Source organism: Apus apus, chromosome 8 (assembly GCF_020740795.1).
Source record: "Apus apus isolate bApuApu2 chromosome 8, bApuApu2.pri.cur, whole genome shotgun sequence".
NCBI classification, from domain to species: Eukaryota; Metazoa; Chordata; class Aves; order Apodiformes; family Apodidae; genus Apus; species Apus apus.
The window spans coordinates 3,087,360-3,108,875 of NC_067289.1; the positions used below are offsets into that span (position 1 = coordinate 3,087,360).

At 53.5% G+C, this 21,516-nt stretch overlaps 2 protein-coding genes across 3 annotated transcripts; both read right to left on the reverse strand.

Moving 5' to 3' along the window:
• Positions 1-1,177: 1,177 nt before the first annotated feature.
• Positions 1,178-11,737, reverse strand: GAL3ST2 (galactose-3-O-sulfotransferase 2). The gene is made up of 5 exons (XM_051626547.1): positions 11,727-11,737; positions 11,594-11,662; positions 3,366-3,452; positions 2,415-2,694; positions 1,178-2,331 (listed from the first exon to the last, which is right to left on the reverse strand). Exons 1-5 carry the CDS (start codon positions 11,735-11,737, stop codon positions 1,471-1,473), a joined length of 1,308 nt encoding a protein of 435 aa, XP_051482507.1. The 3' UTR covers positions 1,178-1,470.
• Positions 11,644-21,504, reverse strand: D2HGDH (D-2-hydroxyglutarate dehydrogenase). 2 transcript variants are annotated; one of them, XM_051625974.1, is made up of 9 exons: positions 21,046-21,504; positions 20,441-20,498; positions 18,781-18,920; positions 17,915-18,108; positions 16,400-16,568; positions 15,254-15,397; positions 14,702-14,844; positions 13,248-13,413; positions 11,644-12,044 (listed from the first exon to the last, which is right to left on the reverse strand). In XM_051625974.1, the coding sequence occupies exons 1-9, from the start codon at positions 21,368-21,370 to the stop codon at positions 11,785-11,787; spliced, it is 1,599 nt and encodes a 532-aa protein (XP_051481934.1). In that variant the 5' UTR covers positions 21,371-21,504; the 3' UTR covers positions 11,644-11,784. The 2 variants fall into 2 exon arrangements, with proteins under 2 accessions (XP_051481934.1, XP_051481935.1); XM_051625975.1 differs by lacking the exons at positions 18,781-18,920; positions 21,046-21,504 and having other exon boundaries at positions 20,441-20,461.
• Positions 21,505-21,516: the final 12 nt, after the last annotated feature.

The window sequence follows — 21,516 nt, forward strand, 5'->3', positions numbered from 1 at the left end:
CACCACCATTCACCCCGGTCTGGAGGGTCCCAGCCCCTGAGCACAGCTCAGCTGTCCCCAAACCAGCTTTGAATGCTTCTTTTGCCCTGCACCAGCTTTAGCTCAAGGGGTTTGACCCAAGTCATACGGTCAGAAGGTCCAAGGCCAGACCCTGGGGGCAGGACTGGCCAGGAGAGGCCCCTCCAGGGGATCTCCCCAGCTGAGGACACACGGCTGCCACCCTCTCCACCCCAGCTCCTTGCAAATGCCTCCTAAGCCTGTTTAATTTTAGCTGAGGTTGCTGGAGCAGCAAACCCTGAAGGGCTGCTAATCTCCAGCCCTGCTTCCCGAAGGAGCAGGAGGTGAACCCTGGCTTCAGCTGCTTTCCCTGCCCCAGCCAAGGAAAATCCCAGCCCTGCTCCCTGCCAGCAGCATCCCTCCTCCTTCCCAGGAGATGCCACCAGGCTGCTTCACAAGGTGAAGTTCCAAGCCAGGAGATCTGGGATCCACCGTCCCAGTCATGCCAGTCCAGCCCCCGAGCACTGGGAGCTGGGAGACCCTGGCTAAGCCTTGGAACAGCTCATCCTCAGGGATGGGGCCATGTCAGAACCCAGCAAACATCCGGGTGGTGACACCAAAGCACCTGGGCTTGGCCCCGAGTCCTTCTGAGGAACCCTCCCAGCACCAGCAGGGAGCTGGCTAATGAGCACAGGCCTCCTGGGCAGGTTTAATTACTTCCTTCCCTAATGAAGTCATGCCCTCCACCCACAGCAGCTGTGGCTCCCTCCACCCCTCCCCTCTCGGGGAGTTTGGCCCAACCAAGCCTTTGCTGATAAAGGGCTCCAGGGACCCTCCACCCTCAGGGACCACCCCACGCCCAGGGACCCTCACCCAAGACAGAGGGCTGAAACCACCCAACGGGCCCCCCCCCAGGGGAGCACCAAGAGGTTCCAAGTGGTGCAGAGGGACCCCCCCTCCACCTCATGATGTGCAGGAGAGGGATGTCTCCTGTGCTGGTGGGGAAAAGCTGCCCAACATCTCCTGTCCCCTCGTGGTGCTCTCCTCCTCCTTTCCCTCCCCATTCCCTTTTTTTTTTCTTTCCTTTCCATCCTAAGGCTGAAAAATCAGGACTTGCTCTAGTGAGCTGTGACCAGGCTGGACCACGATGATGGCTGTTAAATCAAGTCAACTGCAAACATAATGATTAAGCCCATGATTAATGATTAATTGGCAGTAAAACATAACCCAGCTGGAAAGTCCATCCAGTGCTCAGGAGCAGCAGGTTGTCCCCCTCAGCCAAGGTGGGATCACACAGGATCCATCCACCACAGAGTCTTTGTCCCAAAGGTCCCCAAAAAGGGACCCACCACCAGCTGGGTGGCCCAGAACGAAGCCCCCCACCCGTCTCCCCCTTATGCACAAGGGTCCTGTGGGTGAGCCCCACAAGTTACAAAGTGGTGGGAAGTCTCAGTGGGGTGGGAAGTCTCTCCCCTAGTTGGGAGTCGGGAGCTGCAGCTTCTCCTGGGAACTGGTCCATAGCAAGGGCAAGCCCAGCTGCTTCCTCTTCTTGTGTGGGTGCTGAACAGCATAAAGGTAGGACGTGTACTGCAGCTCTGGCAGGACCATTCTCTGGCAGGTTCTGAGTGTCCTGTTGTCTATGTCTTCTTTGAGGTTGTACCCGAGGATATTTGCAGCCCCTGACTGGAAAGGCAGGAGAGCTTTGTTCTCGATGTGATCCTTCCCCACTGCCTCCTGGCCCAAAAGACAGGTCTCCATGAGCTCCCTCTGTCTGGTCCGTAGGTGATTCACCTCCTTCTCCAGCTCCTCGTGCCCTATGGTGTCCTCAATTCTCCTCCAGAAGCTCTGGTTGAAGTGCAGGTAGAGCTTCCAGTCAAGCGAGCACCACGCTTTTATCTGCTCCTTGCTTTCCGGAGTCAAGGTCTGGACAGTGTCCTGGCTTCTGGAATTGAGCTTAAAGTAAATCACATCATCCAGATCCCAGCACAAAGTGTGCTTCAAGAGGACCATGGACTCATCAAAGTAGTCTGCTATCAAGATCAAGTGGAAGTTCTCCTCGATCTCCCTCAAGACTGCCTGGATGTACCTCTCGTTGGCCTCCGCGTTGTTGTCGTAGCCAAAATCAAACCACATGATATTCCGGGCGTAGATGTTCTGCCTGGAATCTTCTGGGTGGTAATACTTGGTGGGGGAGGCCAGGTAGTCGTTCACATCCTTGGAGGTCCTGAAGGCAGGGACATTGCCCTTGTAGTAGACGTAGGAAGACTCCAGCAAAGGAATGGGGTTCCTCAGGATGGAGAAGTAGAAGGTGTTGGCGGCCATCACCCTTTGCACCTGTTTATGGGGAGGAAGAAGAGAAGCTGTTAGTCCAGAGGCCCTGACCAGGCTTCTCCCTGGGTATTGTGGCTCCTTCTTACCTCCGAGGGGTTGAACCGCAGGTGGTTGCACATGATGTTGTAGTTTTGTCCTATGGCTTCAAATTCCTCCACAAAGTCGGCCAGGAAGGTCTTGGGGTAGCCCAGGTGGAGGAGCTGGTCAGCTGGGAGGGCCACGGTGAGGTTGTACCTCTCTGCAAACCTGAACATGATGTTGAGGACGGTGCTGCTGGCCGTCTTGTGGGTCTTGAGGAACATGACGTTAGTCTTGGCATGGCAAGGCCTGGATGTCAGCAGCAGCTCCTTGTCGCTCTTGGAGACTCTGCAGGAATGCAAGAGATGGGGAAACCAGCCTCTCCAGTGCCAAACCCCAGCTCTGAGACCTGGAAAAGCCAAATGGCAGCAGGTTCTCCTTCTGCTACCATGCCTGCAGCTGGTGCAAGGCACCCACCCAACCAAGCCCCATCCCTCAGCTGTAGAAGCCAGACAGCTTTCTGCTCCTCCAGGTCTTCATCACCCAAAGGCTTCAGTTTGATCCCCTTCTCTTTTACAGGCTGGGAGAGCTGGGGTGTTCAGCCTGGAGAAGAGAAGGCTCCAGGGAGACCTTAGAGCACCTTCCAGTGCCTGAAGGGGCTCCAGGAAAGCTGGGGAGGGGCTTGGGACAAGGGCAGGGAGGGAGAGGACAAGGGGGGATGGATGAAAACTGGGAGAGGGGAGATTGAGGTGAGACATGAGGAGGGAATTCTGGAGTGTGAGGGTGGTGAGAGCCATCTTGAAGGTCCCTCCTAACCCAAACCATTCTATGATTCTTTCTTCCATCCAGCTTTGCCCCAAAGAGCTAATTCCATCCCTTCCCTGCCCAGAGGTGGATGCAGGACCTAACTCTGGGCTGCTGCCTTTCCAGAATTAGCCTCAAGCCCATCCATCCAGTGTCCCAGGTCAGATCCTTGCTGCCCCGGGCAGACCAGGGGACCTTGCTGCTGCTCCACTTACATGGAATCTTTAGTCTTCATATGGAAGAATCCCGACAGGAAGGTAAGTCCCAGGCAAAGGTTGAAAACGAGGAGACATCTGACATGCCTGGAAAGAAAGGAGACTTCCAGTGGATTTTCCCCTGACACTGCTTCCCACCAAACTTTGCATTTTGCCCTTGGGCATTTTGACCCACTGGGAGCTCTGTGTCCCTGTGGTGCCAGCCACCTTCAGCTCCCTGGCTTTGTCCCCACGTTTGTCCCAGTTTTGGCCTTTGGCAAGACACGACCTGCTCCAGGCAGAGCCTGCTCAGCTTTTCCAGGAGCTTCCTGCTCTGCTGCCTTCTCTTTCAGTTTCCTGGGGCTTGAGAGCTTGTTCACAATTCAAACTTCTCCTTTATTCACTAGAAACATGAAACCTTTTTTCTTGGGTCAGAAATCTGAGCAGCTCCTGTAGACCCATCACTCCAGAAGGTGAGATAGAAACACTCGAGTGCTGATTTTTCAGTAGAACTGATTCATCAGCACAGAAAACCAATGAATAACCCAACAGCAGCTGGGACAGGCTCACGATGTCCTGCTTTCAAACAAGAGGACCAAGTCCTCGCTGCCACAGCTCCTCCCAGCCCAGCTCTTCTGCTCAGCCTCACCCAGGTCTCCCTTTTAATCAGATCTTCTCACCTTGGCCAGAATTTCAGCTGCCTGAGCCCAGAGGCAACCCTCTGGGTGACACACTTCACCTACCCATGCTTCAGGGGTGAGACTTTTCCAGCACTAATTAGGCAACCACTATTTCTCATCAGCAGTGCATTCCAGCTGGGACATGCACGGGATCTTTTGAAGGTTTGATGCCCACCAGCAAAGAACTTTTCATCACCAAGCTTGGTCTGACTTCTCTGATCTTAAAGGCTTTTTTTAACTCAGTGTGAATCACAGAATCACCAAGGCTGGAAAAGACCTCGAAGACCATCCAGCCCAGCCTATGACCTAACACCACCACATGGTGTTATTCCATCTTTTTCAAGCCACCATTTCCAAAATGAAGCAGATCTGACTTGGGCTTCAAGTTGTTTTGAGAAGATTGGGTTCCATTTGCAGCATGGAATGGTCACACTCATGGTTCTCACCCTGGAAAGAGGGCCAGGAAGGCTCCAAGCCCACCCAGTCTGAGGGTCAGTGGGGGCACCTGGCTTGCTGCAGGCTGGACCTGGTGGTTCTTTCTACTGTCCTTCTAGCCAAAGGGTCCTCAAACATGGTCCTGCTGCACAGGGTGGTGGTGGCTTTCACAGCTTGTGCCATGTGAAAGACACTGAATTGCTCTTGTCAAAAGCCCCTCCCCAGCTTTCCTGGAGCCCCTTCAGGCACTGGAAGGTGCTCTAAGGTCTCCCTGGAGCCTTCTCTTCTCCAGGCTGAACACCCCAACTCTCCCAGCCTCTTCCCTTGGTGTCACACACACACCCCCCCCTCCCCTTTCCCACAAGACTGCAAGTCTCTGACCAAGCCACCTCTACATCTCCCAGTATTGGACCAATGGACAACTTGGGCTAAAACATCTCCCATGCTTCAATCCCTTCAAGAAAGACAAGTCCCGCTTCTCTGAGAGCTGTTTTGCCATTGACTCTCACCTGCCCAGGCTGAAGGTGAATGGAGGGAGCACCTGACTTTCCAGAAAAGACCTGATCATTTACACAAACAGTTGGAGCCACAAGCAGAGGGATTTCGTAACCACCCCGTGTAGAAGGGGAGAGTGGAGGGACACACCTCAGGGGAAGGAGGAAGCCTTTCCCCTGGAATGCATCAAGCCCAAGGGAGCTGAGACCCCCCAGGGGCTGCTCAGAGCCACCATCTACTTTCCACCCCCTTAACAGAGCCTTTTGCAAAGCAAAGTTCAAGAAAGCCACGACTGGAACATCCCTGGGAGGACGTTACCCGAGCTCGCCAGAGGGGTGAGCAGCCCCAGACACCTCTGAGGGGGCTGATTGCCAAGACACAACGTCCCACCAAGAAGCCAAACAACTGCCTGACACTGAGCTTTGCCTCCCCTTCCCCACCTGCTCCAACACCAGCTCCCAGCTGGGGAGCAAACATGGCAAAACCACCTCTGGGGTAACGCTCTGCTAGGGATGCTTTAAGGCTGGGGACGACCTTCAGGTTCCATTTCCAGCTGCCAACACCAGGACCTCTGGGTCAACCTACCAAGGTGCTTTCAAATTAAAAGACCTGGAACACAGGCAAGAACCATTCCCTGTGGAATGAATCCCTTCCCCTGCAGCCACCTGTAGCTAACTCTCCAGGTCATGGACAACTCCCAGGGATTACCTGAACCAGCCCCCTTACACCAAACGGTGTTTGAATTCTTCACCCACGGCTTCCACCTCCCTCTCTCTCCCCTTACCTTGAAGTGCACCCAGGGCTTTTCATGCTGCCAGCCAGCAAATATCTCCTTTGCAAATCGACTCCTGTTCTTCTCCTCTGGCTCTGACTGTGCAGGGCTCTATTTCTAGCATCCCATGGCTGCTATAAATGGCTGGGAGAGGTGAGGACAAAGGGAGTGGCTAGGTGCTCCCAGGGGTGGGTGGAAGTCAATGAATAAGCCATGGGAAGCATTAACCTCCCACAGGTACAAGGAGCTGCCTCAGGAGGTGGCATCTGCAAGGGTTCTGCAGGGAGGTAAAGGGTGGAGCAGGGACCCCTTAGTGGGGACCCTGGTCTCTGCTGGGCCTGAGGGGGCTCAGGGCAGGGTGTTGGTGGTGGGGGGGGCTGGAGAAAGGCATCAGCACCCCCTGCACACCCTCACAGGGCTTGCTCAGTGTCCACCCCCACCACCCCAGCTGGTCCCACATCACTGCCTGCCTTCAAGTCTTGCCCGGTGGTTTGGGACTGTGATTCCATGCCAGACACACGGGGACAACAGCAAAATTCCACTTCAAAACGTTGAGACTTTGAGCTCTTTCCCAGTAGAAATGCCTTTAGTGTCGCTGGAGGTGAAGAGCTTCCAGATGTTGCTGTGGCCAGGGCTTGGGGGACAGAGCTCCTGCCCCTCAGTGGACCTTGTCTTACGGGTTGTCCACAAGAGGAGTTTCCAGGGTTATTAACGAGCACCACAACTTGCACTACCCGGGAGTCTGAGATCCCACCAAGCCTCCTGTACACCAGCAGTACCCAAACTGGGATGGATGGTTGCAAACTGCCCTGGCAGGGCAGGGATTGTCCTGCAGGTCTGGAGGTGGGGGGGGGATCTCCCTGCCCCTCAGTCCAGGGATGAAGATGATGCTCTCCTCATCCAGGCATCAAAAAAAGATGACCAGTATCTCCCAGCCTAGAGCAGGGGATGAAGCTGGTTTTACCTTTCACAGCCACGACACTTCCCATGCACATCCCTCCCCACCCATGGTGTCACCTGGTGTTCTAGTGGCCCAGCCTGCCCCACCAAGAGCCAACTTCTCAGCACCCTGGCAGCCTTCACTGCTACCTCTTTCAGGCTGCCCAAATACCCACCAGTTCTTCTGAAAGCCCAGCTTCCTCAAGCCAGCCCTGGTGCTCACCAAGGTGCAGAGATGAGCAAGGGATGGGGTTGCTTCCCTCCAGTTTCTTGCTGGAACACGAGCCAACCTGAGCTGTTTTATGAAGAAACTGTTACTCTTGGCACAGCTGCTGCTGGCAAGGGAGGGGTCATGTGCAACAGGATTCTTTCTCCTGTTACATTACCCACGTCAGCTGTGGGGTGACTTGCTCAGAAGCTGGCAGGCCCCACGAGTCACAAAAGATAATTTCTTAGCCTTTTACAATGGATTCATTGCTTTGCATCTGAATTGCCAGGTTGGGTTACGCAGGGAAAACACAGCAGGAACACCTGGCTGCAGGTGGGGCTGGGCTGCTCTGAGCCTGGCAGCAGCCAAGGGCAGCCAGGGGAGGCAGAATTAAGTCTGGTGGGGTGGGATGCCGAGTTGGCAGCTCAGGGTGCTGAGCTCAAAGCTCCACAGGTCGGCTCAGGGCAGCCCCGAGGGCAGCTCAGCCCCTCACACATGGGGAGGAGAAGCAGAAGAAGTGCACAAGCTCACAGTTCAGGCCTGGTGGCAGGTAAAAGCAGAAGCTGAGCATGCAAGCCAAGAGAACACAACTCCTTCCCTGCTCCCCGGGGCAGGCAGGGGTTCAGGCAGCCCCAGCAGAGCAGGGCTCCATCACGCCTGGCAAGACAGATGCCCTAACTCTGAACACCCCTCTCTCTTCCCCCCAGATTTCTTGCATCATATGACGTGGGACATCCCTCTGGGCAGCTGGGGGCAGTTGTCCCAGCTGTGTCCCCTCCCAGCTCCTTGGGTAGGGTAAGAACCAGAGAAGCTCGTGACGCTGCTCAACACCAGCCACAACACCCTGTGCTCCCAGCACTGGTCACAGCTCCAGCTTCCCAGCTACTGGGAAGAAAATGAACTCTTATCCCAGCCAAAACCCAGAGAGAGAGTCAAATGCTTCCTCACTACACCAGAAGCCCAGAATGGTTTGGGTTGGAAGGGACCTTAAAGACCACCTAGATCCAACTCAAAGTGCCGAGCATCCCCCCTTGGTCTCACAGCCAAGTCTGCCCCAGAAAAAGTAATGAGAATTTTGGATGAGAAATTCCTAACACAGTAAATCTTTATCAAAATACCCCCCCCACACACACACAGACAAATAAATCTCCCTCCTACACCCAACAGTGAACCAGTATTTGAAAGCAACACTGAGAAGGTGGGAAAGAAGAAATAATCTTGGTGTTAAAGGTCTAGGAAAGGTGCTATGAAACAACCCAGCAGTAGCTCAGGGTCATTGCTGTAGGTTTTTTTTCAGTTGAAACAGTCAACTTACATTGAGCTTTAGGATCTTCACATGTAAAGAAGGTGGTTAAATGGAGCTGGGCAAGAATTTCCCTGGTCACAGCACCAGGTTGTCTGGCCCTGATTCCCCCCCCCCAGCACCCTCTTCATATGTAGCTGGGAAAAGAAAAAAATAAAAAGCAGCAGTATGGAAAGTTCTGCTTCCCAAAAAGACCCATTCACATGTAAAGCCTGTATTTTCAACAATTATGGTCAGTGGTTTGGGGGCCAAAAAAGAGAAAGAATGGTGTAGGGGGGAAAGGCAGAGAATAGAAACAGCCTGATCCGGAAAGAACGAGCTGCATCAGCCCTAACTTGGCAAAAAAAAGCCAGTCCTGTGAATTTCTTCTCTTAACAACATCGTGGACTTTCCCTGTTTTTGCAGCACCTGATCCACAGGCAGCTGGGCTGACTGCATTCCAGACTCTGCCTGCTCTCTGCTAAGGGTGGCCTCTGTCACCCTGCTTCACCCCAGGAGATCAGCAGCTCCTCTCCCAGTGGTCCTGAGGAGTAAAAGGAGAGGGGAGGAAGGCCCTGGTGGCAGAGAAAGAAAGAAAGGAGCTGAGGAGCCCAGAGGGCAAGGCTGGATGTCAGCCCTGCAGGTCACCTCACCCAGGGAGGTGTTTCTGCTCCGAGCGCCTGAGGGGCCAAGCTGAGAGAGCTGTGACCTTGGGCTCGTGTCACCAAGGGTGTTACAGCACAGGGCTGAGCTAAGCCACCAGCCTTAATGCAGGTCAGCAGCTTACAGCCTTGGAGAGAGGGTGTTCTGGTTAAAAACCAAGAAGTCCCTGGAGGATGATCTTCTTCCAAGGAAAAGCCTGGGGATGGAGCATCTGTTTCACCATGCTGTGGAAGAGCAGAAAAGCAGGGAATGGAGAAGACTGGGTAACACAACCACCTTTCCCAGCCCCACAGAGCCCAGGGAGGCCTCCCAACCCAGCAGAGTTGAATCAACACCATTGATCACCACCCTCTGAGGTGGCTTGTGAGCCAGTTTCCTACCCATCCAGTGCTGTGCCAGCTGCTCCCCAGGGCTGTGGGAACCCTGGGAGCTCTGCAAACAACACCCACTGCCCTCCACATGGCCACAGGAAACGCCACTTTGTTGGGAGAAGGTGGTCAGGTCAGTGCCACAATCTACCTTGGGGCTTTTTTCCAATCACCTACTTGACTTAGACCCAACAGAGCCTGGGTAAAAAGAGTGACATGTCTTGGTAAACACAGATGTGACTGGCAAACACTGAGCAAGGTGACTCACCAGCACATGCCTTGGCCTGTCCTCTGGTAACAGATGGGTGACAATGTGGCTTTGAACACCAAACTGTACATGAAAACCCCTCCTGCCATCTCAAAGTAAGACTGGAGCAAGAAAAAAAACCCCAAAGCAACAACTCCCCCCTCATCTCTAGAGTAGAATAATCCAGTTGGAAGGGACCTAGAATGATCACTGATGACCCGTCCACTTCAAGGCTGACCCAACAGTTACAGCACTTTATTAAGGACATTGCCCAAATGTCTCTTAAAACACTGCCAGGCTTGGGGCTTCAACCACCTCTCCAGGAAGCCTGTTCCAGTGTTTGACCACTCTCTTGAAATGTCCACTCTAATCCTCCCCTGGCACAGCCTTGAACCATTCTCACGTGTCCTGTCCCTCCCTCTCCACATCCCCTCCTCAGGAAGCTGTAGAGAGCAATGGGATCACCCCTCAGTCTCCTTTTCTCCCAGCTGGACAACCCCAGAGTCCTCAGCCTCTCCTCACAGGACATTCCCTCCAGCCCTTCCAGCTTTGTTGCCCTCCTCTGGACCTGACTACCCACCCTCCTTAGATGGTGGGCCCAGAACTGCCCAGGGTGCTCCAGGAGGGGGCTGCACCAACCCTGAACCCAGCAGGAGAATCCCCTCTCCTGACTGGCTGGTTTGGCTATGTTGGATGCCTCCCAGGAGGGGGTTGGCTCCTCCTGAGCCTGCTGCCCCCCAGCACCCCCAGACCCCTCTCTGCAGGGCTGCTCTCCAGCCACTCCCCTCCCAGATCACCCTTGTGCCCCGGGTTACTGTGTCCCAGGTGCAGAATCCAGCACTTGGGCTGGTTACATTTCATGCCATTGATGATTGCCTGGTGCTCCAATCCATCCAGATCCCTCTGCAAGGCCTCTTAGGATGATGGAGTAATTTTGGTTCCAAAGGACCTTTAAGATCATGAAGTCCAACCATTAACCTAAGTCTCCTGAGTCTAGTGCTAAACCCTGTCCCCCAGAACCACATCTACAGGTCTCCTGAAGAACTCCAGGGATGGTGGTTCAACCACCTCCCTAAGGAGCCTGGGCCTGACAACCTTTTCAGGGTAGAAGTTTCTCCTCCTATCCCATCTAAAACTCCCCTGGCACAACTTGAGGCTGTTTCCTCTGGTTCTGTCACTCGTTCCTGGGGAGCAGAGCCCAACCCCCCTGGCTCCAACCTCCTCTCAGGCAGCTGCAGAGCCAGCAGGTCTCCCCTCACCTCCTGGTCTCCAGGCTGGACACCCCCAGCTCCCTCAGCTGCTCCTCCTCAGAATTGTGCTCCAGACCTCTCTCAAGAGTTAACAGCACCTCCTGGTTTGATACCATCAGCAAACTTGCTAATGGAACGTTCACTGAGATCACTGATAAAAATATTGAATAGCAGTGGCCCTGAGGAACCCCTCGAGCTCTGCCCTTCAGCCTGATCTTCACCCAGAGCCACACCAACCCACTCATCTCACGGTTGGACAACTTCCCCAGCTGAGCTGCTGGTGTAAATTCCAGGCGATTTTAACATCTGTGTCATCATCCCCACCCAGCCTGACCTAGTTTGCTAGATTCTGGCAGATTTGGGGTATCCCTGTAACTCCTTAGGATCATGGCTCCCACCCTCTACCAGGGCACATCACAACTGGCTGAGAAGGTGAGACTGGGAGGATGAAGCCCAGGATCAGAAGTCCTGGGACCCCTCCCACAGCTGCTGGTGTTTCCCCTCCAAGTGATGTTACCCAGAAGTTTGGTCTCTGGGTACCTTCTCTGGCCACTCCTTCCAGGACTGCACTGGTCAAGGGACAACCCTGGTGCCTACCAGGGACAGCCCACAGGTAGCATCACTTAAGAGGCCACGACCTGATGCTGTTGTGGGCTTCTGGGCAAGCATGTTAGATCAAAACAAGTGAGGAGGAGCAACATTTTCACTCGGAGCTGGGGGTTCAGCACCCACAGGTTCTTCTCCTGTGCCTCTGATGCTTCACTTGCACACCCCAAGTGAGCAAAGGCCTCCTCTGGCTGGTGTCACTTCACTAATAAATCAGAGCAAACTAAGGGGACAGAGAGCTGGGACATTCAGACACAACATCTGCCCCTTTGGTTTCAGTGTGCAGACTGACTAGGAAACCCACAAGGTCAGAGCCAGTTGTGTGTTCTTCTTCAGAAAGAGCAGGCACCCCTGGAAAGGAAGAACCACATCCCTTTACTTGTCCCATCAGACTAAGGAAATCAAGCCAGGAGCATTCCAGGTCTGCTTGATCCAGCAGTTTGTTCATGGCTAAAGTGCAGGCAGGAGATGCCACCAGTGTGTGCTGGCACCCTCTCAGGAGCTGGAGGGCAACATCTTGTAGGGGTTGAGGATCCCTTTGGGGTCTAACATGGCTTTGAAACGCTGCATCAGCAGGATGGCCTCCTGGGTTTTGCTGTACTGGATGAACTGCTTCTTCTTGAAGCCCAGGCCATGCTCTGCACTGATGCTGCCACTGTATCTTGCAGTCCACTCATAGACAAATGGCTCGATGGCATCCAGCAGGGAATGGCTGTAGGAGTCTGCTGTGATGTTCAAGTGCAGGTTTCCATCTCCTGCAAGAAAACATGGCAGAAGTGGGGCTGTAAGAGAAACTTCATGGCCCTGCAGTGGGGACTCATTAGTTTCCTCCACAGTACTCAAACAACAGTGCCTTTGTTAGTCTCCAGACTGTGAACAAGGACAAGTTCACTGCCCCTCTACAAACACCAGTCTCTCCATGCATAAATAATTCAAAGAGGAGCTTTGTTTTTCCATCCTTTCACTACAATATTTGAAGGAGGCTTCTGAGTGAAGCTCCTTTCCAATCCTCACTCCTGTGGTTTTAAAATGCAAACACCTCTGCTCCATTCATCATTGTCTCACTGCTGAGGTGGCCTGCCAAAGGCTTTTCCAGTGGTTTTCCATGATCCCTGGGTTTTAACATGGCCCTTTGTCACCTTCTCTCTTCCTAGTCTGTTTCTGCCATGTTCTAAGAGCCCTCTGGCACCGTGTCAACTGAAACAAAGCAGGCAGAACATCTCCCTCTGCCACTGGTGTGTGCTGGTTATTTGGTTGAGTTGCTGGGTGCTCAGGAGGCAGAACACACAAAAGATAAACACAGCTTATTCATTCTCACTCTGGAATCTCTTCCTGCATCTCAGCAAACCCTCAGAGTGAGCACAAAGCCTTTGTTATGCAGACTTGTCTTCACAGGTCTTTCAAAACATCTCAAATCAAGCCCAGTGAAGAGGGTCCCCTTCTGTTTGGTTTGGTTGTTTCTGCTAAGCTACCAATCCACCTGTAGGTAAAACCAAATTCATTTCCAAGCACTCTGAAAAATGTACCACCTTTTTTTTGTGTGTGTGCCTTACTTCTGTCACTCTCTTCTGGAGGGTTAATGGCTCAAAAATAACTGGTTCCCAATAAAACTCATCACTTTGGACAAGAAAGTGTTTTAGCTACCAAATGTGTCTTAAGTGCATTCATCAAACTGATGGGCCAATTAAACAAGCTAGATACTTAAATGGGAAGCACAGAGCAAGAAGATACAAGTCACCAGTCCAGGGGTTGTCTGGTTAGCAGTCTTCTTGCAATATAAGGAACACAGCCTGAAAGCAATTCAACTCAGACCCAAAGCTCCCTTTCTGACAGCTCTCAGCTATTAAGTCTATGCCTCTCACTAACCTAAAAGGAACCATTCAAAGGACTAGTCAGTGGCACAGCCAAACCTGGAGCACAGAAGAGCAATCAGGCCCTTTCCCAGCCCCCAGACTCACCCAGGTGGCCATAGCCCACCACGTTTTTGGCACTGGGGCCCAGTCGAGCCCTCATGTCCGTCACCAGGTCGTAGAGCTTCCCCACAGGGAGAGAGATGTCATATTTGTAGACACAGCCATCGTGGGTCAGGGCCTCTGTGATCCTCTCCCGCAGGCTCCACAGCTCCTGAGGGGGAACCAAAGGTCAGAGGAATCCAAATCAACCAAAGTACCTCTTGGGTTCCAGGCTTTGTGGCGTGGAGGGGAAAAGAGGCTCAAGACTCTGCGTATAACATCAGCTGCTGCTTTCCTGCAAGATCCTCTGCCCTTTGGAAGGTAGTCAATAAGGACATGGAGCTCCTGGAGAGAGTCCAGAGGAAGCCATGGAGATGATCCTTGGGCTGGAGCAGCTCTGCTCTGGAGACAGGCTGGGAGAGTTGGGGTGTTCAGCCTGGAGAAGAGAAGGCTCCAGGGAGACCTTAGAGCACCTTCCAGGGCCTGAAGGGGCTCCAGGAAAGCTGGGGAGGGGCTTGGGACAAGGGCAGGGAGGGAGAGGACAAGGGGGGATGGATGAAAACTGGGAGAGGGGAGATTGAGGTGAGACATGAGGAGGGAATTCTGGAGTGTGAGGGTGGTGAGAGCCTGGCCCAGGTTGCCCAGGGAAGCTGTGGCTGCCCCATCCCTGGCAGTGTTGAAGGGCAGGTTGGATGGGGCTTAGAGCAGCCTGGGCTGGTGGGAGGTGTCCCTGCCCATGCAGGGGGTTGGATCTGGGTGATCTTGAAGGTCCCTTCCAACCCAAACCAGTGGTCTGTGGTTCTAGACGAAGGGTCTCTTGGAAGCCTCATACAGCAAAGGGATACACCAACTCTTCAAGCCTGACAGGACCCCAACCAGGGCACAGGCTTGGGCATTCCTTCCAAACCTGTCCTGAGTTTCCCAAGTAATGAGGATGTGCCTCCTCTACTGAGCTGCAAGGCTTGGTTTGGGAAGAGGGGCTGGAAGAAACATGGGTCATTGCAAAAGCCTCATATTCACTGGGCAGACACAAATCACTCTCCTCCTCCCTAAGACACTACGTGTCCATCTTTTCCCCCAGGACATCAGTCCTGGCTCTAACATATGGTCACAGTGCTCTACAGAACCTTGCTCCCTCCTGGCCCCACTGACAACTCAGCTTCTGCTTTTGATGGTTTTCAGGCAGTTTGGGTCCTGCCCCAGCAGCTACTGAAAGATGCAATTCATTCTTCTCATCTTTTTCCAAGGGGAAACCCCAAATACTCAGCCCTTCCTGGAAGGGTCAGCAGTGGGAAGTCCTGTCTCCTTCGTGTTCTTCCTCAATATCCCAAATATGCTACCAGATCACTCAGGCATGTTGATACCAAAAGTCAGTCTGAACATTTCCCTATTAAAAATAAAAATCCAAGCAGAGAAGAATCATGTCAAAGAGATTTGTGCAAGAGGAAACGAGGACTTGCCTTGATTTTCTTATCATCTGTTGCCACAGTCCCATCAGAGACCAAACCAGAAGTCATGGCCTGTTCCAGGAAGCTGTTCAGTTTCTCTTCATCATGGGTCGAGTTGGAGCCTGAAGTTTCAATTAAAACATAAAAAGGGCTGCCTGGAAGTGAGGGAGAACAAGAATAAGCAGATGCTCTGGGGTAAAGGCAGGAGAATTTAGTGCAGGTTCTGGAGCTTTTCCCAGGCCTGGCACATTTCACAAGGTCACTCTACTGCCCAGATTCCCTGGTGCCAGGTGGAAGGGCAGCCCAGGTGACAATCTGCAGGGCACTTCACCTCCATGCTCTGCCCTTTTACCTAGTCACTGCTTTTCAGGAAACCAGCAGCTTTGTGGGAACAAGTAGAAGGAAAAAGTCCTTCTCTTTCAAGGCTTCCACCAATTGGAATTGGATACAAACGTGCTGAGGGATGTCCACACTCTCATTCACACACAAATCTATCTATAAAACTAAGGTAAAAATCCTCAAGCAGTACAAAGCCTCCTTCTGCAGCACAAATGACACTGGTACCTGTCACTGGGTTGGACAACTTGAGATGTTTCTCAACCAGTTCCATGCACTTCTCATCCATGAACTCATAGGCAGACAGGATCTCTCCCAGCATGGCTCTGCAGGTTGTAAATGTTTCCAGAACCTTAGCAAAACTCTGACACCCTTCAGAAAGGATACAGAGAGGAATCAGGAACAACAACAACAACAAAACAGCCCCCAAAACCGTTGTAAACAGTTTTGAAAAAGGTATATGAGATTTCAAAGTCATCTTTCTCATCTCCAGCAAATGGGAACTACTGCCCTGTGTGGGTTTAGATCAGCAGTTCCTGTAATGGTTTGAGCTGGGGAAGGTTTCAGAACAAGGAGAGCAGAAGGATCTAGCAATGAGTCTTCAAGACCTCTTGAACACTCCAAGACAGTTCACACTAAGTCACCCCCACCCTCAGCTCTCAGCACAGGCAAGAAGGCAACCTAAGAGAAATGTAAAGGCCACTGGGAGAGTTGAGGTAAATTCTGGGGTCCACTCCATGTATTTCACAGTTCTGTCAGCACTTGGAGTCTCCTCATGCCCTCCCAGGAGGAGCTCTCTGCTCTCAAGGCCACACTGGGTACAAATAAGCTCCTTTGAGAAGTCCCTACTGCCTTTGAAGGTTTCTGAGAAAAAAACCAGCCTTGGTGAAGGCTCCTCACAAACACCTCTGCTAAAAAGTAGGCTCAGAAACAGCTTCTAAGCAGTTGTGCCTGACCATGTACCCTGCTGATCCAGACCCTGGCCTGCAGGTTTGACTTCCCAGCCTTGCCTTGTCCCTGCAGACTCACCTGGTGACCCCTGGACCGTGGCCACCTCTGCCTGCTGCTGCCAGACTTGCCCTGCTCAGCTCCCCTGGGCAGTGTCAGCCCCAGCCCCTGCCAGTGAGGGCACTGTCCTGCCTGCTTCTGCATCCCCCTCAGCTCCTGACTCCCCTTCCTTTGCAGAGCAACCTGCCCTTGCAGGCATTTTACACATTTACACCAGGGATACAAAATACCTGGCCAGAGATTTTAACATACAGCATCTCCCTGGCAGCCTAGCTCAGCAGGTTGACCAGTCCTTCCTCCTTTCCATCCCAATTCCTTCCCCAGGCTCTTCATTCAGGTGTGAAATCATGAACAGCAGCTCCTTACCTAGAAATGCCAGATTCACAGCCTTAGGTTTCTGGGGACAGAGGATGGAGACAGCAGTGATGACTCCCAAGGTTCCCTCAGACCCAATGAAGAGCTGCTTCAGGTCATAGCCAGTGTTATCTTTGCGCAGAGACGCCAAACAGTCCAGAGCTGAACCATCAGCCAGCACCTGTGGGAACAGGGAGACCCAGTCAAACCTCTCTGTGGACACCTCCTGTCCTGAGCCTGTCCATGCCAAGGACCAAAACCTGCCACTGAGCACTGGACATGAGCTGCAGCCCATTCCCACACTCTTGTCACTGTTGCTCCCTCCCTTCCCAGCTCTTCCTCCCCTCTATATCCAACCCAAGTCTTCCCCCAAACTCTCCTGCTGCTTTTTTTCCACATGTTCCAGCAGGTCAAGAAATAACAGAAGCCTGAGTTTGCTCTGCTTTATTTGTTTTTTTTTTACTAGTGGTGGAAAAGGCTGGAGACCCTTCACAGCTCTAGCTCCCACCAGTGAACTGGAACTATTTGAAACAGTGAACAAACTTCCCCAGAATGAAGTGACCCTCCAGCATTTGAGCCTTAAATCAAGGATTGATGTCTCTAAGATATATCATCAAAGGCTGTTTTGACACTAGAGGGGCCACCCTGAGAGACAAAAGCTCTCCCATCTGGGCCTTCACAATAAACCCTAACAACAGGCTTTTGTTACCTACCCAATTTCTGCCCTTAGTTAGTCTCTGCTTCCAAGCCCTGAAATCTTTAAGGAAAATCTTTCAGAATCCCAGCCTTTCCACACAGACACACAGGCCTGTAGGGCAGGAGCAGGTTGAGGAGCAACAAAGACTAGGAGATAGCCAGCAGCCAAACAAACCCAAAGCTCTGTTAAAACCCAAGTGAGCAGCCAGGAAAAGAGGATGAATTTAGCAGAGAGTTCAGAGACCCACTGCTCCACCAAAGGAACTATCGCATGCAGGTAACGTGGGAACACCAAATCTCTCCCTGCCTTCTTTTCACTTCTCTGGATTAGAAAACCACCTAACACCACTTCTACCAGGGAGAGAAGAGGTGGAAACAAAACCAGATGCTACATGCATGAAGATACTTGGGCTTGTAGTGAAAGGACAAGAGGGGGTGGATGAAAACTGGGAGAGGGGAGATTGAGGTGAGACATGAGGAGGAAATTCTGGAGTGTGAGGGTGGTGAGAGCCTGGCCCAGGTTGCCCAGGGAAGCTGTGGCTGCCCCATCCCTGGCAGTGTTGAAGGGCAGGTTGGATGGGGCTTGGAGCAGCCTGGGCTGGTGGGAGGTGTCCCTGCCCATGCAGGGGGGTGGATCTAGATGATCACTGAGGTCCCTTCCAACCGAAAGCAGACTGGGATTGACCTGCCACAAAACAGCCATGCAAGGAAAAGAAGGGAAGCCTGGGGAGGAACTTGGTTGCATCACGGATTGCCAGGGGCTACAACTGCAGGAGGCAGGGAAAGAAGCAGAGGTTCCCAGCCAGAGGAACTGCCAGGTACTGGCCTTACCACTTCCAGCCCCAGCACTGTCCCCCGCAGGGAGCCGTACCTCAGCAGCCGCAGCCCTCCCGCGTTCGTGGCCACGTTCCCTCCGATGTGACAACTACCTTTTGCCCCCAGGTCCAGTGGCATGACAAACCCCTGCTCCTCCAGGTACTCCATGAGTTTCTCCAAGACGCAGCCAGCCTGGCACACAAGGATTCCTGAAACAGAAAGGTCCTGCTACAAGCCGATGCCCACAGAGAAGGCGCCTCCTCAAGGAGCAAGGTAAGTACAAGCAGGTGGAAGCACCTCTTCCTCCAGAACCTTCTGGGGTTGAATGAAAACACACAAGCAGTCTGTGCATGCTACAAGGCACTGTCCTACCCGTCCTCAAGCCAAGGGCAGCTTTGCCATTGCCTTAACATCTGGTCATTCCCCAAGTCTGAACTGGTAAGACACAGAAACATGCAGTATCTCTCTGCCTGTCGTTCTCCCTCTCTAAGAACTGCCAGCCTGGCTCTGAACTCTCCAAATCCAAATGACCTCTAGGTTTTCCCCATCCCTCCCTTCCCTCTGCTAGTGTAGTTCTCAGATGCCTTCTCCCACGCTGTCACTCTGCTCCACATGCTGGGTTTCTCATTTAATTTATGAACAGATAATGGGATGTTCATGTTTCTCTTATCTCTTTCTTCCTCCTTCCGCCACCAGACGTATTTTTACACACACTGCTGTTACAGCTTAAGGGTTACACCAGCAGTGAGAGCCTGGGTGAAACAAACCTCTGACACCCCTTCTGATGCTACTGGGCTGAACCTTGGTGATCCTGCAGTAACCAGCTCCCAGGAAAAGGGCTGGTTGAGGGCAAGGGGCTTTCAGGTCCCTATGCTATTTACCAGACACCTTGTCGAAGCTGATGATCCGGTTCATGAGAGCAGTGGAGAGAATGATCTCATCAAAGACAGGCACACTGCCCCCAACAAGGCCTGTGTTACCCCCCTGGGGGTTCACTGCCAGGTTCCTCTCAGAGCAGTACCTGGAAGGAAAAGGGATTCTGAAGCCTTACACATCAACCAGGAGAGCTGCACCTCCACACCCACGCCTACTGTCGGTGACCGCGCTCAAAGCTCCTTAAAATTAACACCTTAAAGTGAAGCAGCATTTAGCCTAAGGATTAAACTGACACAAAGGGACAGCTTCACTGCAAAAGTGACAAAGCAGGACTCCTCACTGAACCCACCCAGCACCCTGCAAAGGAACGAGCACCTGGGGTTACTCCTACAGACCTGCCACCCTGCAACACCTGCCTGCAAAGCGCAGCTCACCCTGTTCACAATTCAGCTGTTTGTGTATCTGTGAAAAAGCCCCTCAGTGGGCTCTGACTGACCATCTTCAGCAGTGGTTTAAGACCTTCCCGCCCTCCTCCTCCCCTCAGGAAATCAATGCCCTGAAGGTAAGGAACCATGTGCATCCAGGCCTCAGCTGCTCCACCCTCCAGCCTGCCCATCCCTGGGGAGCACCACCCATCACATCCTCCCCAAGCTGACAGAAGCTCTTGCACAACAGATGGCACCGAGCCTCCCTGCTGCAGCCAGTTCAGAAGCCCTGACTTGACTGTCCTCTCTAGGCACCTGTTTCCACAGAGCCAGGAGCAGCAGCTTTTGGCTGCTGAGCCAAATGGCAACCCTGCTTACACCCCTGAACCAGGGGAAGGTTCTTCCTGACTTAACGGACAAAACGGCTCCTCAAATCACCTCACTCTGGTCTAAACTTCTTTACCTTGGCAGATGGACCCTCCTGAATCCTTCCACACAACTGCTCCTCTGGAGCACGAGTGCAGTGTCTGATTTTGACAATTTGGTAGAGCAGAAAAGCCATCAATATTGAAGTCACTTGCTTGTTTCTGCCCCCAGTTCTCTCCTCCACACCTGATGCCCTCTTGAGATCCTTCCCATCAAAGCCACCAACTCTGATCTGGGGAGTCTGCTGCTGCCCACTTAGAATTCATCTTTCCTGGCCAGATGCCCTTGCAAAGGCTATTTTGTAAAACAAATACAAGTCTGGCCTTTGTTTCTGCCTGATATTGACACAACACCATGACCCCAGAAAAGCCAGAGGTCAAGGAGAGCCCTGGGACCCTGAAGCACAAGGCACAAGTGTCAGTGCCTTTCCTGCCTTGGAAAAAAACCTCAGCTCCCCGTGTGAAAACCTTCCCAATTAGGAACTTGGAGGCTTTTTCAGACAAGCAACACTTCCCACCCATCAGTGTTGCCTGCCCCCCAGCCTAGAAAACAGCAGGCAGCAGGAGGAGCTGGAAGAGAAGGTGCTTCAGGAAACACGAGCAGCTCTGGGGACATAAAGAGCAGAAGGGAGAGCTGAAGTCACCAGAGCTCAGCCACCAGACAGGCAGCCTAGAAGAAAACATCTCCAGCAATTCAAACTGCTTAAGCAATCAGTGCCTGAACAACTAAAAGTTCCCCCTTTCACCTGCTGGGCCCTCCCAGGATAAGCCTGAGTTTCCTCACCGCGGAGCCCAGCAGAAAAGCTGGGCCTTACCTGAGCACTTCAGACACCTCTGCCGTGGTCTGAGGCTTCAACATCAGCTTGCTACAGCCTGCAAGGAAAGCAAGGGACTCTCAAGGCAAGCCGTGGGCTCTACCGCGGTCAGAAAGAAAAAACAGGAGGTAAAGCACAACGCCTGAAGCAACAACACTCCCTCGGCTGTGGGGCAGAGGCGTTGGGAGCGCTTTTAAAACCGCTTAAACCCGTTTTCCACAGCGGGTTTTCCCTTAGAAAAGCCCAAGCTTTGCATACACAGACCTGGCGGCCGGGGGGGGAGTGGGGGGGGGGCGATGGGAAATGCTTCATATTCTCATTAAACCCCTGACAAAAGTTAACCAGGCCACCCACAACAGCTGCGGCCAAAACGCCGGGAGCTGCCGAACGACGTCACGACCACAAGGAACCGTTTTCGTGAGGAAAACTCCCGTAAAAACCGGGTGGGCGATAGAACCGAGGGGGGGGGGGTTGTTGGGGTTGTTTTTTTGGGGGTTTTCTGTGGCAGCCTTTGAATTCAGGCGCCTGAAAGCCGCAGGAAAACCAAAAAAACGACCCCCCCAAAGGCAACCCCCCCCCTCCCAAGGCCGAGGAGCTCGCCGTACCTCGGACGGATCGCAGCCAGTCCACGTTGCAGGCCTCCAGCTCCTGCGGGTCCGTCACCACCCGGCCCGGCATCAGGCCCTGGAAGAAGGCCAGGTCGCCGCCGGCCAGGCGGGAGAAGGGCAGCCGCCTCACCCGGTACCGCTGGCTGGTCAGAACCACCCGCTGGAGGCGGGAGGAGGAGGAGGAGGCAGCGCGGAGGGCTCTGCCGCCGCGGGGCCCCGGGGCCGGGCCCGCCTGGGCCGCCAGCCCGTTCCGCAGGCCCCGCAGGCCCCGCAGGCCGGCCCAGGCGGCAGCGCGCCGCGGGAAGGCGCAGGGGAACCCCATGGGGAGCGGAGGGGCCTGGCCCTGCGGCCCCAGGGGATCCCTCGCCCCGGCGGGGAGGGCGCTGAGGGGGATCTCGGAGCTGCCGGGGGCAGCGGAACCGAACCGGGCCGGGCCGGGGGCGGCGCAGGCGCTCAGCGGGCGGGGCG